Source organism: Xenopus laevis, chromosome 7S (genome assembly GCF_017654675.1).
Source record: "Xenopus laevis strain J_2021 chromosome 7S, Xenopus_laevis_v10.1, whole genome shotgun sequence".
Classification (NCBI taxonomy): Eukaryota; Metazoa; Chordata; class Amphibia; order Anura; family Pipidae; genus Xenopus; species Xenopus laevis.
In genome coordinates this window covers 20,043,409-20,063,083 of record NC_054384.1, presented here as the reverse complement: position 1 = coordinate 20,063,083, position 19,675 = coordinate 20,043,409, and the positions used below count along the sequence as shown (strand labels likewise).

At 37.7% G+C, this 19,675-nt stretch overlaps 1 protein-coding gene across 15 annotated transcripts in view; it reads right to left on the bottom strand.

Moving 5' to 3' along the window:
* Positions 1-19,675, bottom strand: part of btrc.S (beta-transducin repeat containing E3 ubiquitin protein ligase S homeolog) — a 117,649-nt gene that overhangs the window by 50,667 nt on the left and 47,307 nt on the right. For 11 of the 15 annotated variants that reach the window (XM_041570396.1, XM_041570404.1, XM_041570403.1 and 8 more), the window contains one exon: positions 9,069-9,158. In XM_041570396.1, coding sequence (XP_041426330.1) covers positions 9,069-9,158 — 90 coding nt within the window. 15 annotated transcript variants of the gene reach the window in all.

Genomic DNA, 19,675 nt, shown 5'->3' with positions numbered 1-19,675 from the left:
GCAGCCAAAATACAAGGCTCTTTGTACCCTGAATTATGTCTAGGAAATTTTTAAAAGCATGTCTAAATAAATGAGTGCAATATAGGCAGTGGGGCCAGACAGCCTTGACTTTGTCACTTTATATTGTTCTAGATAGAATCACAAAGTTATTTCCTTTGGGAAATCTCTCAGTCCACATGCTGCTATATCAACTATAGGACAGATTAGTAGCCACATGGGCAACAGACTGCAAGCAAGGCAGTTTATACAGTCTGTCACATACAGGCTTCCCAGAACTTGACTGACAACCCATCTCCTGGCATGCATACAGCTGCACAATGCAACTCAGCAGAGCAAACTATTGTGCATCACATGAGGTCACATCAAATGCCAACTAGAGGCCCCAGCCTTAAGGCAAGAATAGACTTAGAAATGTTGTCCCATAATATGAAATAAAGTCAATGGATGCCAAAATGCATTTTTAATAAAGATCTGGCTTTCATTTCCCATTGCTGAACTGCTGAGAAACAAGCAAAGCAAAGGAAACAGTTCACCTGCAGGCGTAACATTCACTTGCCAATAGCACAACTTACATAAAACAAAAGACACCGCACAGTTTTAAAAGTGAGAAAAAGTAGACTGGAGCCCTTATACAGCCAGTCAGTTGTAAAATGTATATGCTTAGAAATACAGAAGTGACGTTAATTAACCAATGCGTTCATTGCTCATTTTCAGAGCCTCGCAAGAAGACATTAGCAAACAGGTCTTCTAAGAAACATGCTGACTCACATCATTAACAAGTATCATTTTGTTTAGTAATCGTTAAATGTGCTTCCTTAAATGGAATGTCCTTGAAGCCAGATGTACTGTAAAGTAAATAAGCGTTTTTTGTTTAATTGCTATATTGTGTTGCTCGTACGAAATTAAACAGGTTTCTCTAATTATTGTTGTATGGCCTTGTTCACACCAGAGACTTTTCAGGGACACTTTTCCTTCCCTAATTTGCATATGCAAATACAGATTCAGATTTAGTTTGGTATTCAGCAGAATCTTTCATGACTGACTACATATCGTGGATACGAAACGCGTCAGGACGTTTGATGTTTTTAACTTAAGGTGGCCATACACGGGCAGATTAAAGTTGCCGATATCGGCCCTTTAGACCGATTCGGCAGTTTATCTGCCCATGTGTGGGGGCTCCCGATGGGTCCTCCCGATCGATATCGGCCAGATATCGACCGGTCAAGTTTGATTTTTTTCTACAATCCATGACTGCATCGGCTAGTAACTAGTTGATGCGGTCCTGTGACCCATCTGCTCCCATTCACAGCATTGTAATCTGATCGTTCGGCCCCATGGCCGAACGTTCGGATTCGCCTGATATCGCCCAGCCGTTAGTGGGCATATTGGGTTAAGATCCATAGCATATGGCCACCTTTACTGAAATAAAGTTCATTATTTTTACAGACGAGTGGATCAAAGAGTGCTTGAAAAGTTTTGTCTTCAATTGTATCCCACTTTCAGCTACAGGTTCAGGGCGATGCACCCGGGCCACTCGTCTCATTTGGTGAGTGCGTTCCCCTTTGTTACGATCATGCCTCTTTAGAAGCCTGGGACCTACGGTTTATACAACAGGTCATCGTGGATTAGGGGTGAGCGGAATACGCTAATTCTTTGAGTAGTTATCGCTATTTTATGAAGAGTTAGAGCAGGGGTCCCCAACCATTTTTACTTGTGAGCCACATTTAAATGTAAAAAGAGTTGGAAAGCAACACAAGCATGAAAAAGTCCATCGGGATGTCAAATAAGTGCTGTGATTGGCTGTTTGGTAGCCCCTATATGGATTGGCAGCATACAAGAGGCTCTATTTGACATTGCACCTGGAGCCCAGGTATGAAATACGGACTGTATAATAAGGACAGTGCGGTAATAAAATAGGCACTTGACTATGACAAACAGCTAAATAAAAGCCGAGTAATGTTGGCTATTGATGCTACAATTAGGTTACAATGTAAATCACGGATAAATAAAGCCAAACAGTAGGTAGGTAGACAAAGGTGTGTGTTTCTATGACCAGCAACCAAAACATAACCTTTTTTTGTGAAAGAAGAAATACTTGTATGCAAATATGGGATCGAATATCTGCATAATGGGTCTTTCTATAGTTTTGATCACCATTCCATAATGCCAGAGAAAACCACTAAAAATAAAATGCTATAATAATTGCTTTGTCGCCAATGTGGAGTGTTTTTACAGTACTGTTTTATTATGGCTATGAGATGCTATCTGGAATTCTGTTATCTGGGCTGGAGCCCGAAAAGTCACCTAGCTTTTGGCACAAATAAAATACTCCTATTGGATTTATTTATTGTTTTATCTGATTTTTTATTATCAGACTTAAAGCATGGGGATCCAAATTACGGAAAGATCCCTTAAGCGGAATAATCAAGGTTCCAAACATTCTGGATAACAGGTCTCATACGTGTATGAAACTCATTAAAATAAACTTAAAAATACTACGGAAAATGGCAAGCCTGCATTTTGGAGCTTTGTGTATATTGTATTTCCGGATAATAGATCCCGGACCTGTTCAACACCCGTAGCTTTTTTTTTTAACCTGAATATAAGCAGTCTGAAAAGTTGAAGACAACTGGAAGAGCAGAAGCAGATGGAAGAATAATCTTAAAATAAATATACCAGCTTGTGACCTTACACATAACCCAGGTAGCAGTGAAGGTGAAAATGATATAAGTGGTTAAAAGGCGCTTTTAAGACTGTATTGGGAATATTAGAATTAACGCAATGTGCTACACTGTCATTAAGGGAGGGGAAGCTGAAGGAAGTTGTAAAAACTGTGCTAAATTTGCAGCACTTTCCCAATGTTATCTCTGAACCAACCTTTTTAATAAGCCAATTTTTATTCATCTATTAAAATGCTAATGTACCCAACCACTCTGCCAGCTTTTTTTAAAGAGAAGGAAGAATTTCTGCACAAAGGCGACCAGCTGGGTAAAAGCTGTTTATAGAGAGGAACCTTTACCGACGTGATCGTTTGTTTCACGACTACGAGAAAATATACATAGAGACGTTTTGGATCGGGAACGTTTCTGTACGAATGTCTGAAGTATGAACATATTATAGACTGATGGAAGGAAGGGGTAACGATGGCTCATTAGCATGAGCAATTCTGTGATATCCGGTAGACATATGTAAGGTTTGGTAAATCAGAGAGCAGATTTCAGAAGTGGCACTAGACAGAGCATGTCATTTTAAAACAATGGATTTTTTTCTTTCGTCCTTCAGAAATCATGAATGGCAGTCGGCAGCTGGGCTTTGGTATTATACTCTCCCATCTCATGTCTTGCTAATTAAAAGGTTGATCACAGAACAATGCTGTCCTCATTCATTTCTGCCTTCTGATTGGGCAGGATCCTCCTGCCCCGCCTGATGCTTTCACACTGCTTGAAGGTAATGTGACAGCTTCCACAAGATGGATTGCCTGTTGCCATATTGCTCCTTGTCTCCAATCAAGAGCTATCTGTGTAAACCGATGGTTCTAATTTGCTCTCATTATTATTACAATATCAGGAGAAAAGAACGCACACAGCTCTCTGTCACAACAATGAGAAACAGCCATTAGTTAGAGAACGACAAAGACTGCTTATAATAAGGACATGATCATCTACTAATGTGTCGAAGGAAAAGTGAAGAAAGAGCTGCCACTCCAATCTATTGGTCCAAAATCAAATTTATAACAGTTATAATTGTAGCGACAGATGGGTTTCGAAGCAGCGGGGTTTAACATTTTAAGAACTGCTTGGAGAGAATGGAGACTTTGTAAACTGGAAAGAATAGGAAAGATAACAGCTCAGGGAACAGAATGGTTCAAGAAGAACTGCCCTTAAAACGTGAAGGGAAACAATTCAGGAATGATTTCATTAAAGTGGCACAGATGATGTTGCTGTTAAACTGCATACAAATAATTGGACACATTTAATTGACCTCTGTTTATGAATCGATTGCTATAGACAGAGAAAGTCAATACAGTCAAGGCAAAAGCCATCCAACAAAAAGTTATACTGTATTTGCTACTTTAAAATAGGGATACAACAAGGTACAGGAAAAAAAAAAAAGCTTTACGATCACACGATTTAAATGCAAACTACATGTATGGGGCATGTTATTCAGAATGCTCGGGACCAGGGGTTTTAAGGATTAGGGATCTTTCCATAATTTGGACACCCATACCTTAAGTCTACTTAAAGGGGTTGTTCATCTTTGAGTTTACTTTCATTATGATGTAGAGAGTGATATTCTGAGGAAATTTGCAATTGGTTTTCATTTTTTATTATTTAAGGTTTTTGAGTTATTTAGCAGCTCTTCAATTTGCATCATAACCAATCTGGTAGCTAGGGTCCAAATTACCCTAGCAACCATGCATTGATTTGAATAAGAGACTGGAACATGAATAGGAGAAGACCTTACGAAAGTGGAGCAATAAAAAGAAGCAGTAATAATAATAATAAGTGTGTAGCCTTACAAAGCATTTGCTTTTTAGATGGGGTCAACGACGCCCATCTGAAAGCTAGAAAGAGAAAAAAAAATAATGAAAACCAATGGAAAAGTTGCTTAGAATTAACCATTCTTTTACATACTAAACTATTACTTAAAGATGAACCACCCTTTTAAACAGACATTTGCGCATTAGTTAAACACAATTGGATTGTTTGTCCTCCAAGAAGGATTATATCTTGGTTACAATCAAGTATAAAGTACTGTTTTATTATTACAGGGAATAAGTAAGTCATTTAAAGGAGAAGGAAAGGTTAAAACTAAGTAAGCCTTATCAGAAAGATCCATCTAAATACACCAGTTAACCCCCAAAGTAGTGCTGCTCGGAGTCCCCTGTCAAAAGAAACACTGCATTTCTTTCCTTCTATTGTGTACACATGGGCTTCTGTATTAGACTTCCTGCCTTCAGCTTAAACCTCATTGCCCTGGGCAAGAGCATGCTCAATTTGCTCCTCTTCTCCCCCCCTTATCTGCTGTAATCTGTGCCCAGAGCAGGGAGAGACAGGAAGTGATGTCACACCACGTTAATACTACAGCTCCTATCCTAAACAAACAGAGTTTCTAGAGCTTTTTACTCAGGTATGGTAAAACATTCTACAGAATAAATATAGCATTCTAGCTTGCACTATTGCAGCTAATCTATTGGCAATAAAATGCCTCTATAGCTTTCCTACTTTAAAAAAAATATTGAATTGTTTGTTCAAAATGCAGGCTACGGGAGATGACCTTCCTGTAATTCGGAGGTTTCTGGATAATGGGTTTCGGGATAAAAACCTATAGATATATTTAAAACCGCTTGAAAATGGACCCTGGATAAACCAATGTGTTTAAATGTAGGTTTGATGGACTGTACTAACAAGTTTGACAAAAGCTAAAGTTGCAATGCACTGTAGGCCCAACTGGCAGCAAGAAGGTAAAAGGGCACACTTTGACAAACCATTTTAAATCCCTGCACTAAAATAGTGCACTACAAAATGTGCTGATGATGCCAATTACAAGCCCCCAGCTGAATACTCCAGCCCCCACCATTCGGGCAGATTTATGTGGGCTCTTGCCGACGTTATTACAAGTCAGAGTTTATTGGGAAATTGTTACATTATGCGGAGTGTCTAACAAATTGCTTATGCGGCTATAATTGGATTACAACAGCCGCTTGCTCCCACCGGTAAGATTAGGCAAGTAGGGCTCCTGCCGATCTCTGAGCGTTAGCAGTAATTTTATTTGCCTTGCCTCTCTCTTTCCTAACAACATGCCTCTCTCCCTGCCAGCTGTCTGCTGAAAAGGCAAAGGCTTGTTCCTTGGCCTTAACAATGCAATTACAGCCCCGCAGATCGCACTGTTTGTGCATTAAGTACAGTGCCAAAACGAGGCAAATTGATCGTTTGACTTTTGAAGAAGCCACGTGATCTTCTCCGTGCGGGTGATCTGATATGCACCAGCGGTTACCCCCTCCGTTAATTCTGGTTGAAGAACTTCATCCCAGATCATTTTGCCTAATGAACACACTAGGCACAAAGATGGATTTACCTACATTTTAAATATGCTCATTCTTAGAAAGTGATCTTGGAATTCAAGCGCAAAAAGGTATAGGCGCGGGCAACTATAGATTATAGGAAACAAGAGCCCTTTTTCATGTAACAAATGTGATTTTTCAAATATGGCCAAAGAAGAACAATTTTAATTGAAACCTTTTTGTAAAAAAAAAAAAAAATAAAAAAAAATAAAAAGATTATTTCTGTAAAATCAGAGATTTGACTGCAAATACTAAAGATCCCAGTCAAATAAACAAAAATCATACACCTCAGATACCAGGCTTGGGGAATCTACGGACCTTCAGATAATTCTGGAAATTATAGATTTTTACTTCCTGAAGCCTCTTGGCTGGGAGTACATTTGTGCTTATGTCAATATCAATTCCTGGCCAACTTTCACGTTGCTCTCAGAGCCATCAACTGTTTGCCCCATCCACGTTCATGGTTGTTTCCCACCTTAAAGGGATGCTGTTTTTTGTTTTTTTTTTTTCAAAACGCATCAGATAATAGTTCTGTTCCAGCAGAATTCTGCACTGAAATCAGTTTCTCAAAAGAGTAAACAGATTTATTTTTTATATTTAATTTGGAAATCTGACATGGAGCTAGACATATTGTCAGTTTCCAAGCTGCACCCAGTCATGTGACTTATGCTCTTTACTGCTGCACTGCAAGTTGGAGTGCTATCACCCCTCTAGAACTTTGGGTCCAGTTCTAGTTGTTTTACATCAAAAATACTTAAGTACATTTTGGGGCATGAGGCTTACATCCCATGCCTACTCTTAGCATCAAAAGCAGTCAATAGATTAGACAGTTTCTAGCCAAAGCTAGCTCAGATAGTACCAACCTTGGTGATTTAGTCTTATGGTCCTAATCTGTCTAATGTTTAAACACCTTAGCCACAAAAAGACTTGGGGAGTTATTTATCTAAATCCAAATTTACTTCATTATTTTTGGTTAACTACTCTGATTTTTGGATTCTGACTTGTTCCGTCCTTGGGGTATAATAAGTCCAGAATTTTTCGAGTTTTTGGCATTCAGACTTTAATAAATAACCCCCTTAGTAGTGGTTGTATAGTCAAAATTCAAAAAGGAAAGACCAATTGTAAAAAGTATTTGAAAAGCTTTTACAGTGAGCCAAACATATAACCAGTCAATTAGAATACTTCCCCCCCCCCACATAAATTACACGAAGACTATGAGTCATGCCAGTAGTAGATTAGGAGCTGCAGGATCTCAGTGTGCATGCTCATTACAGATTCTAAAGGAAAGTGCCCCTGCCCCTTGAAATTGCTAATCTTTTACACTTTTCCTTGTGATTTAAAAGAATCACTAACTTTTCTTTCCCTTTTTTACCCTGTAATTACTGCCAATAGCTGCTAAAGCAAAGTGGTGAAAAGTGTAACGGTTGCACAGATCACAACTGGCAATAATTCTTTAGGAAAATGTTTACTATCAGTTATGAGAAAAGGACTTTATGCTCATTAAACAGCATGCGGCATCTCACGCCACAATCACACTGTTTCAGCATAATCGGAAGTGAAATATTTTCTTTCCTGTAGATAATTCTCTGAACTAAACAACTGAGCTATTAAAATCCATTAAATAAAAAACATGGAAATTGGCTTGTGTATACAGATTTTGCATTTATAAAAAAAAAAAAAAAGGACTTGCACATTATTTTTAACAATTTCAAATTAAAAGGTTCATATTTAGGTAAGGGCTAATTGGGTGGAAACTAATCAAGTAAAGGGTAAAAAAAAAAAAAATGTAAATTAAAGGAAAAACTATATTGTCGCTAGAATATCTTATTTCTGGAATTCCTATTGTTAAATAGTCTTATTGAAAGAAAACAATGGCAACTAGTGATGGATGTCGCTGGAAATTAGCAAAATATCGAAAAATTTGACAAATGCATTGACGTATATGAGGGACAACTTTTTTTTGGACGAGCAACAAATGTTTTCACTAATTGGAGTCTATGGTCATCTTTTTTTCCGCCGAAACCTGGTAAAAAATTTGGTTCATCACTAATGCTAACTACTAAAAAAGCTTCAATATGTAAGCATTCTTCTATAGGCAAAAAAAACACCTTCTTTTACCCTGTAAAAGGGTTGTGCCCAAAAATATAGGTTTTAACCAATTATAATTCTGAATCTATGCCAAGAGTTCCTAGAACCTTTTACCAGGGTTGGACATGACCAGGAAGTGTACCAGAAGTAGTCCAGATGGGACAAGGACTCGGTTGGTTTTCTAGTTAGTTGACCTAAATTTCCTTAAAGCATATATGCTCTTCTCTCTTACCCTTAACTACTATTTACTTCAATGCTGGACTTTCTCTACAATCAGACCTTGATGTGATCTCAAGCATGGCCACCACAAAAAAAATCCAGCTAATTTGGGTCCCTGCACCTAAAATTCCTGATGGGCCTCTGCTAATACTACACTGCTTTGAACGGATACGATTCCGTGTTTGTAACCATGTAGTGTCAAACTACTACAGATATTGTTTAATGCATTCAGGGCGACATGGACGGGTAAGTTAGCAGACACATCATGGAAACCAGCCTACATTTGCAGCACTTAAAAGACTTGCCTGGGTACAGTTGCTTGTAAACGTCTAACTAAATGGCCAGTATGAACACAGTGCTTTACCGGTAATTATCGCCAACACAATACAGCAATTTATTCATATCCATTCTTTGGATAACGTTGTCATGAGCCATAATGACCATACTGAAGCAACTTTTCTGTTGTTGGCAATAATTCTACCCTTCTCCTGGTGCAGTTTAAAAAACCATAACTGTAGTAGATTAGAGAAACAAAGGTAATGTTACCTTTTGTTACAAAGCTTGACTGGGTTTATTAACAACAGCTTTCAAGCATGCATAGAACATTTAAAATAAAAACCAAATAAACCTATATAAACAGCACAAAATGCACTGAAAGTCAAGATAAGTAATGATTTGACTCCATAGTATCACTTACTTTAACTACACAACTTTCTGTCTTCATAGTAGAGCCAGACAAGCATACGGTATCTTGGGTTATGCACAGACTGGCACAGCTGTTGGATGTCTGCAATAAGAAGAGTGGCCTTAGTCAGATGGAAAACTGCAGGATTATGGGATTCCAAAATGGCAGTGCCTTCAAAGTTGTATGTGCCTCTGATTTATTTCTACCTCTCTGAGAGTGAGAAACCTTAGTCGGCTAGCTTAACAGAGAAAGCAAACTTTCCAAAGGACTAACACAATATACACAATGGAGATCCATTAAAAAAAATCATATGCACTGTCCCAGGCCTGTACAACATATAATTCTGTGTACATCCACTGTGGAATTGTTTGCCTGTTGTATGGAAACTATTATAACCAACACTGTGGGAAGTTCTTCAGGATTCAATAAAATTCTGCATTTCACAAATGCCAGCGATAGTTTTTTCTATGAGAAAGACAAGTGCAAAAATACATTTTGCAAAAAACTTCCAAAGCAACTGTGGCAAAGGTTAGTAAAGGTGTATGGAAACAGGAAAGTTATAACTGTTTTTCCAAATTCATGCTTCAAAGCAGTCTTTTCTATTATTTCTTAGCTAATACAGGTACACAGGGGACACACATTACTAAAGGCAACAAGCTGGAGTAGATAGATAGTAGATAATGGAACCAATGTGTGTATATCCAGCTTAAGAGAAACCATACTGTATACATGCTACTTCAAACAATGGACAACCTGCTGGTGGAATTACTAACTATGTTGCTGGTCTATTCTTCACGGACTTGCTGGACTGTGAAGAATAAATCTTGTGATTGTGGTTTGTTTTAGAACCTAAAATTCCCAAACTTTGGGGCTGACTCGCTTGGGGGGACCCTGAAGCAGTATTGGATATTAGGGTGAGAGTTAAGGAGTAAATCTATTGTAGCTTTTGGACCAATGTGAGTGGCTCACAAGCAATATGTTGCTAACAAACACCTTTAATGTTTTTGAATTCCAGGCTTGAAAGCAAGTTTTGGTTGCACAAAAGCCAAGTGTACAGCCAAACAGAGCCTCCTGCTGCCAGTTCAAATAGGGCTACCAAATAGCCAATCACAGTTGGCACCTCGTGGGAACTTTTTTTATGCTTGTCTTGATCCCAGTTATAGACATATCCAAAAGACCTGTCTCAACAGTAACCGTGATACTTTGGATGAACATTATTTCCTGAACATTTATTTCCTGCTCTAGAGACTCCTGGAACAATAGCCAAATGGTGGATATACCAATGCTTTCTTATATTTTTACCCCTTGTTATGGCAAAAAAAAGGGACCTTAACCAAAAGATGGACCTAAAAGGGGCCATGAAGTCCATGAAAAACCAAAGCCCTTATTACAAATGGATATACTGGGAGGCAGTATTCAGTCACAACTAGGGTTGCCACCTGGCCGGTATTTTAACGGTAGAAATGATGTTTGATGCCAATGTTACTAATAGTAAAAAACGACAATAATATAGGAAGGTCGGTATTTCTTTCCAGAAAAGGTGGCAACCCTTGTCACAACAGGCGAGCCACAAAAGTGCGTCTTCCCAAACAACAACATTGCCAGAGGCAAAAACATTGAGAAACACAAGTTTGCCCCCATAATTCTATCATATACAGGTATGGGAACTGTTACTCAGAATGCTCTGGAGCTGAGGTTTTCCGGATAAAGTATGTTTCCGTAATTTGGATCTTCATACCTTAAGGTTACTAGAAAATCATGTAAACATTAAATAAACCCAATAGGATTAATCATGTCTTAGTTTGGATCAAGTACAAGTTACTGTTTTATATTACAGAGAAAAATGAAATCAATTTTAAAAATCTGGATTATTTGATTATAACGGAGTCTATGGGAGATGACCATTCATTAAATCTGAGCTTTCTGGATAATGGGTTTCTGGATAATGGGTTTCTGGATAACGGATCCCATACCTGTACTCCTAGGACAAAATTTAGAGAACACTGGAAGGCACTTATTAAGTGTTCCCTTTTAAGATACCTGTAATTTGAAATTCAAGATATTCTATTAGTCATATGGGTTCCATTGTTCTTGCAGACCCAGCTAGTACACACACACGCAGATTTGTTGCAATCTACATCAGAGCTGCCTATAATTCTGAATGAGTTCTCAATTTTACTAGTGCTGCTGGGGTAAAACATTTAAGCGCCTTTATTTTTTACAGTACATTCATGACACAAGATTATCTAACAAAGTAATTGCTAATCAATAGAGGGCTTACTTGTCAACTGAAACATACAACACACTAAAAGAAACGGATTACTGCATTCCTTTGCACTTATCAGTGGGTACATCATTTACAAGCATACACACTTACCCCCAGATGGCATCATATTTTAAAAAAAGAGATATCAACCGGACAGGGTGCTTAATGTCTTTAGACCACGATAGCATTTATTGCAGATAACGGAATACTGTAAAAGTCTGATGGGTGGAAGGATGCAGTACAGTACGATGTATTTAGGTAGAATTCTGTCATTACAGAACTATAAAACTATTTTATGTAGAAACAAATATACCTTCGTCTCCCATCTAAAGTCTCAAGGCTAACATTTCTACTTATGTAAATACAGCAGGAGCTAGAAGCAGCTTTTAATCGAAGAAATGCCAAAAAAAAAAAAACAACTAGAATAAACGAAATTGCTATAAAGAAGAGCTTGCTGGTTATCCTATCAGAAGTAACTAAGAGTTACTGGCTATAGGAAACGATATTGCACATTTAAATGGAAATGCATTCAATTCTCCTTTTTGATTACATCTGAAGGCCAACTGCATGATGCTCTTCTGTGTTAACAGATTATGTTTTATGCAGGAACATATACTGGAGTTGTATAGAAAGCGGGAGAGCAAGCACACAAAACTCCATGATAACTTTAGTTTAAATGCACTGATATATTGTACTACCTTACTCCAGTGCTTCTTAACATCTTTGAGAAAAGAATATTCATATATATATATATATATATATATATATTCATATATATATATATATATATTCATATATATATATATATATATATATATTCATATATATATATATATATATATATATATATATATATATATATATATATATATATATATATATATATATATATATATATATATATATATATATATATATATATATATATAAAATTTTGCTTCAATAAATCACTATGTTTGCCAAAGTCCTATGAGCGCAGCGCTATATAAATACATGTTAATAATAATAATAATATTAAGAGATATATATAGATATCTCTATCTCTCTATCGAGAGAGAGAGAGAGAGAGAGAGAGAGAGAGAGAGAGAGAGATATGACGACGGAAACGAAACGTGTCAATGTGGGGGAACATGTGAAGATTGAATTCACTTATAATTATCTCAGTGAATGGCTCCAGTGTTTTTGACTGTTTTGAATTGTGGGAAAAGCACCCGGGATTCGCCTTGAATTGTGGCGAGTGCCGATGTTGGACGTGGGTGTGTGTGTGGGTCTGTGTGCGTGTGGGTCTGTGTGTGTACATAAACACACACTTTTACATATATATTAGGAACCCAGAACTACACAACGGACGACAACGCTTTTAGCAAATCTATAGTCTTTCCTCTGTTCAAGTTCACACTCTAAAAAACCTGGTGTCCCTTTGTATTACAGCTATAGGATCTGTTATCCAGAAACTCCGAATTGTAGGAAGGTCATCTTCCATAGACTCCGTTTTACTATTTTCCACAACAGATTTTCTGGTTGCGTTAATGGCTTTCCAAAGTGTCAGAAAGTTAAGGGTAATCACACAGACTGGGTGATTTCTTGCATTTCATTTTTTCACTATTTGGGAAGGGGGTAAAACTCGACAAATCAACTCACTAACAAAAATTAATGGTGACAGCTTATTAAAAAAAAAAAAAAAAATGTCCCTTAATTGGACCCGTTATGTTATAGCACCTACCACATAGTAGCAACTCCCATTTCCTATGAAATAAGAGCATTTCTAGCATTTTGTACCCTTCTCCTAGAGTAAAAACGCTGGGGTGCCAAAATGCAAGGAATTCTTCACCAAACAAAACGGTTATGAGATACTGCATTGTCTTTCGCCTGTTTTATTTTAGAACACAAGATACTATAATGGTAAAAGCAGAAGTCTTTGTTTAGCATTACTGCAATTAATTATACCGAGGGATGTTCTTAAAAATTGCCTGTCTCACAGTTTCATTGTGTATTTGTTGTAAGTTTTTGATTTCTCCCCAAGGTCCCATTATACATGCTTTATCCATAGCTACTTCTTAATGACCCTCTACATACATATATTCCTATATAACAGAATGATAACAGGGATGCTTTGATCAGCGTTTATATAGATATATTTATATGCCATTAAGATCCGCAGACCTTGGGGTATATTTTTTTTTTGAGGGTACCCATGTGCTGCTCCTGGAACAATATCAATGCAACCAAATATAGCAAAACGCTCCTGGTGTTTTTTAAAAAAGCATAAAAGTCTTTATTTCAACATGGCACGAAATCAACGTTTCGTCTCACAATCTTGATAAAGGCTCTAGATGTGAGCCAAAACATAGATTTTGTGCCATGTTAAAATAAAGACATTTATGTTTTTTTACAACATCCCAGGAGTGTGCTGCTATATTTGGTTGCACACAAATAATTAGGGATGCACCGAATCCAGGATTCGGTTTGGGATTCAGCCTTTTTCAGCAGGATTCGGATGAATTCTTCTGCCAGGCCGAACTGAATGTGAATTCTAATTTGCATATACAAATCAGGGATAGGGAGGGAAATCACGTGGCTTGGTCACAAAACAAGGAAGTAAAAAAATGTTTTCCCTTTCCCACCCCTAATTTGCATATGCAAATTAGGATTCGGACAAATCTTTCACAAACTATTCAGGGGTTCAGCTAAATCAAAAATAGTGGATTTGGTGCATCCCAACATAACATACATACTTTACTGCACTAACAGAGATCAATCATTTCCTTAAATTTCCTGTTCCTATATGAACTAATAACTATTTGTTTGAGGATAGTTAGATTGGGTTGAATAGTCAATGAACTTCAACCACTCCAAATGTAACCCAGCATCCATATATAAACACTCTTTGACCCCTCAATAAAGCCACATATACTAACTATAGAGTTTAGTATCACAATAGCCTTGGATATTATGTCTGTCCAAGAAATCATCCAAGTCATTCTTAAAGGCATTAACTGAATCAGCATCACAACATCACCCGGCAGTGCATTCCACAACCTCACTGTCCTGACTGTGAAGAACCCCCTACGTTGCTTCAAATGAAAGTTCATTTCTTCTAGTCTAAAGGGGAGGCCTCTGGTACGGTGATCCACTTTATGGGTAAAAAGATCCCCTGCTATTTGTCTATAATGTCCTCTAATGTACTTGTAAAGTATAATCATGTCCCCTCGCAAGCGCCTTTTTTCCAGAGAAAACAACCCCAACCTTGACAGTCTACCCTCATAATTTAAGTCTTCCATCCCTCTAACCAGTTTAGTTGCACTTAGTCTCTGCACTCTCTCCAGCTCATTTATATCCCTCTTAAGGACTGGAGTCCAAAACTGCACAACAAACTCCAGATGAGGCCTTACCAGGGACCTATAAAGAGGCATAATTATGTTTTCAACCATTGAGTTAATGCCCTTTATACGCAAGATATAACTATTTGCTTTAACAGAATGACACTGCCCAGAATTAGACAACTTGTCTATCTACAAAAAAAACCCTAGATCACTCTCATTAAGAAACTCCCGGCACTAAATGGGAAGTGTTTATGTGGGCCATTAGAGGGCGACCATACAGCAGCACATTTAAAGAGAATTAATAGAAGCTTTTTAATTAGGAACAAAGCAATAAACAACTTAAAATGATACAAACCAATACCGTGAGTAAACACGTTATAAATTTGTGATGGTTAATGAGCTCTAGAATATAGGGTTAGGGTCGCACATGTAACAGCTGTGTAAGGGATAGTGGACTTGTAGACTTACAAGCTAAAAAGATGGCATCCCATAAGATTTAAACAACATAGGGACACATCCAGGAGGTATTTTAACAGTCAAGGACAGTCCCAATTTTATATCAAACCAATGAAAAATATACTCTCTACTTATATTTACATTTTAACCGAGGTTAGTTGTCTTTATCAGAAAGGTTAGTTATGTTTATCAGAAAGCATCAAGTCAAAGCTGTTCAAGAGTCTGAATGATTTGTTTACAGCACTAACATTCTCACAACACTATCCCTATAAATACAGAAGGAAAAAAGTCTGATACAGGTATGGGATCTGTTATCCGGAAACCAGTTAACCAGAAAGCTCCATAGACTCCATTTTATCCAAATAATCCAAATTTTGATTTCCTTTTTCTCTGTAATAATAAAACAGTACCTTGTACCTGATCCAATTTAATATAATTAAGCCTTACTGTAAGCAAAACCAGCCTATTGGGTTTATTTAACGTTTACATGATTTTCTAGTACACTTAAGGGATGAAGATCCAAATTACGGAAAGATCCACTATCTGGAAAACCCTAGGTCCTGAGCATTCTGGATAACAGGTCCAATACCTGTAATAGAATCTAGAGCACAATGAAATTCTTCAGGAAAAATGTTATGCCATGTGTCAAGTTACTGGACTGGACCAGGTATCAATTGTACTGCCCGATATTATTTAAGCCTTCAATTACATGTGGCTTGGTATTACTCTCAGGGCTAAGCACTGAAAAAGAATGACATGAACCCTGTTCCCTACCACTGCATATAAAACCTCTATGTCCAAAAAAAAAAAAAAAAAAAAAAGGAAATAGGAAAAGTTTAGGTAAAAGGGTAATATACAATACATTTCCAAGTGTTGATAACAGAGCAGCTGTTAAACAGCTACGCATTTCTATAGATAAGCGGCCCTGTTAGTTAAAACTCAATGGGCTTTAAAATAGTATCAATAAAGAGGTGTCAGTTTGAAATATTGCTAGATCTACACAGCCTAAGAGAATACATTTTCACTGGGGCATAAGGCAACAGAACATGTACTTGCCATGCCAGATGGTTTCCATTTGGTTTCATGAACTCAAAAGAAAAGCTAACAAGGGGCCAGACACTTTGCTATTGTCTAGGCCTCTCTCTCCAGGGTTCCTGTAAGAAAGTGAGTAAAAAAGTGCCAAACTACTTAAAGAAATACAAATGGGAGGGGTGGAACCATGCTGCTTTAAGTAGCCATAACTCTTATCAAGTGCCTTTATTATCACAGTTTACATTGTTAGCATGGCAAGTGGGCAGACAAAGGCTATAGAAAGACCATGATTACAAATTAAACCTATCCACTTGGGATGAAGACACAGCACAGGGATCCCCAACCTTTAGAACCCGTGAGCAGAAGTAAAGGAGTTGGAGAGCAAAACTAGCATGAAACATGTTCCTGGGGTGCCAAATAAGGGCTGTGATTGGCCAGTTAGCTATCCCTATGTGGATTGTCATCCTACATTGAGACTACGTTTGGCAGTGCAACTGGTTTTTATGCAGCCAAAACTTGCCTCCAAGCCAGGAATTCAAAATAGGCCACTGGGAGCAACACCAAGGGATTGGAAAGCAACATGTTGCTCACAAGCTACCGATTGGGGATCACTGACATAGCAGAACACTGCTATACATTGGAAACGAAAGGGAAAAGTTACTAAAGAAAAAAAAAGTCATGGTTATGCATTCGGATTGTAGCACTAGACAACAAACTCAGTATTTTTCATAAGGACGTCTCATGCTTGCTGCCAAGTGAGATGGAATACAATCCAATGAATTTAGCATTCGATCCATAACATGACTGATACCTAATGAAGTCAGATGCACCATGAAACCACCATTTTCTAATCTAGTTGGACATAGAAGATTATTTGTGTGTGATCTGGTCTCTTTGTAGTCAGTTATTTGGCCACTCACTCTCCTCAGAAAATGTCCTTACTGAAATCCATGCACATACAGTAGAACTTTGGGAATACTACACAGGAGCATATAAAAATGGCCTCCTGTCATACATTCCGCAGAGTTCTCTGCCAAATCATGCGTGTGTGTTTAAAAGTCCCTTGTGGGTTTTCAGTAGGACAGCCGATATTTGACTAGAAATACAAGCTTATAAGGGCATAAGATCCATTATACCCAATGTATTATGGTCACTAGTATATCTGTAGTAAAACATTTCAGGTCGCAGTCCCGCTGTTTAATACTGTAGTATGGTAGGCACCTCTTTTTAACTGCAATACATTTAAATATGATGTTTACCAGACCAAAGAAGTGTATGAGGCAAAGATACATTATAAAAAATTCCAATAAAGATAAAACAAGTGGAAGGCAATACTTACAGATACCTTCCCTTTTACATTTAAAGGCATATGGGTGCCATGCTCTTTGCATTTAACATAACAAACCCCTTTCAAATCAAGTGGGCTTTTAATGACAGATACAGAACAGGCTGAAGCTGTAAGATCAAATACCCTAGCAAGTAAGGGGTTAAGAGGGCAAGTACTGCATCAATATTTGCAATGGATCTGAAATAGACAAAACCGGAAGGCTCAATATTATGAATACAAGACGGGGGTTTAAACATCCTACATGGCCCAACGTCTTTTCTTAAGCCATTAAGGCAATCATGGCCAAAGCAGCATAAACAGCCGCCCTTTGACCTTTTCTTAATCGCCAATAGAATCAGTGCTTGCAGGGGGACCAAAAAAGGTCAGACACCAAGGGAGGGCCCACCACAACGTCTTCATAGAACACAGATAATTCTCATAATTAAAAGGAAAAGAATAAAAGCAGATGGCCCAGCAATAAAATTTACAGACCTATATTCATGACTTCCCTAAACAAGGTAAAGAGCTCTAGGACCCCATGCAGAGCTCCTCCTTGTCTATTAGTAAAGGCCATTGAGATGGGGTCTTTAGAAAACCGTCCAGCTCCTCTGTTCTGAAAAGTATTCTTCATGAGTATGCAGTATGTGTGCCAAGTGAGAGTTTTGGTGTCCTCTCAGCCCACATTTAATTGAAAAGAGAAAAAAAAATCATACAATATTTACAAGATATAATAAAAACGATCATTCTGTCCGGATCAAGCACACTCAAACAGGGAATTAGAAATGCATTGCTTTTACAGCAATCATTTAGAAAGAGAGAAATGCAAGTGGGTAGGGGGTGTTAAAGAAAAGGAAAGGATAATGAAAAAAAACAGAAAGGCCAAGATTCAAAAGAAGCAGCAATCCAAAAATTCATGCATTTACTTTCCAAATGAATCCAATTAGTCCCACGTGTGATCTGCTAGCCCATCTGCAAGTGCTGGACTTAATGCGCGCCATTCTCTTTCCCTTCAGTTTGAAGTATGAGACAGATAAATTTAGTTTAATTTCCAGCAGATCCAACTATCCATTATCCAAATGAACCATCTGGATCAGCCTATTAAAATTAATTTATAACCTTACACAAAAAAAATGTTGGTTACTCTAAACTTGAAAAAACGTATAATTGTTTTAGAGTCGCGTGATCAAACGCAATGCATTCTGGGACTCTACTTTACCTGTGTGATTTAAATGGACAAATTATAAAATAAGCCATATATTATAAAAGCATCAGTGTATTTATAGTTTTATTTCATGTCTTTGGTAAGTTCATAAGGCATTTGAAGGTTGCATCTCTTTTGTCTTCCATCCTCACAAAAAGTGCAGATTATAAAGTTTCTTTAAATGAGTGGCATGGCAGTTACAACAATTGTTATACAATAATAGAGGCTTTTTTACTGGGATTATTAATAAAGCAACATCATAGAGTTGGTAATAAAGGCACCAGGAGTTGCAACACAGCCCATAGCTCCTTGAAGTGCAGAGAATAAAGCCTAAATTCTCTCTCCTAGGTAAGGGGCCCCAGGGGGATCACTAGTTTTCTTATGTAAAGCTGTAATCTGACCAGTCATAAAACCTATATTTTCCTGACCCACCAGTCATACACTTTTGTTAAGCTCCCCATAAACGCAAAGATTTTTCTTGCTGAACGACCGATTTTAGCGAGGTCCGACCAATCCTTTGAAATTATCGTGAAGTTAGTGGGATTCGAACGATCGTACATCTTACGATTTTTCGGCCGACATCTGTCAGAAAATTGATCGGCCAGGTTAAAAAATCTTTATCGGTCCCAGTGCAATCTATCTATGTTTGCAGGGCCAAGCAGGCAGCTCCCCTTTGTTTTCCTTGCAAATGGTCTTTTTAGTTGATGGACAATTCATACGATCGTTTCAATATAATTGGATCTTTTAAAAATCTTACATCTAATGCCAGCTTTATTCCTTCCCCCACTGGCCAAAGTCCCATCCCTGTCAGCTAATCTGCTTGTAAAACACCTTGCTGTACTAACCAATCTCTTTCTTACTCAGCATGAGCAAAGGCTCTTCTATTATCATGCTCTACAAACCACAGACCTTTCCTTTTCCATTTATCCACTTCTTATGATCATATTCCCTTTGTTAGCAATATTTTATATTCTGTGATGTGACCCATTTCCCAGACTCCCTTCCAGTCCCATC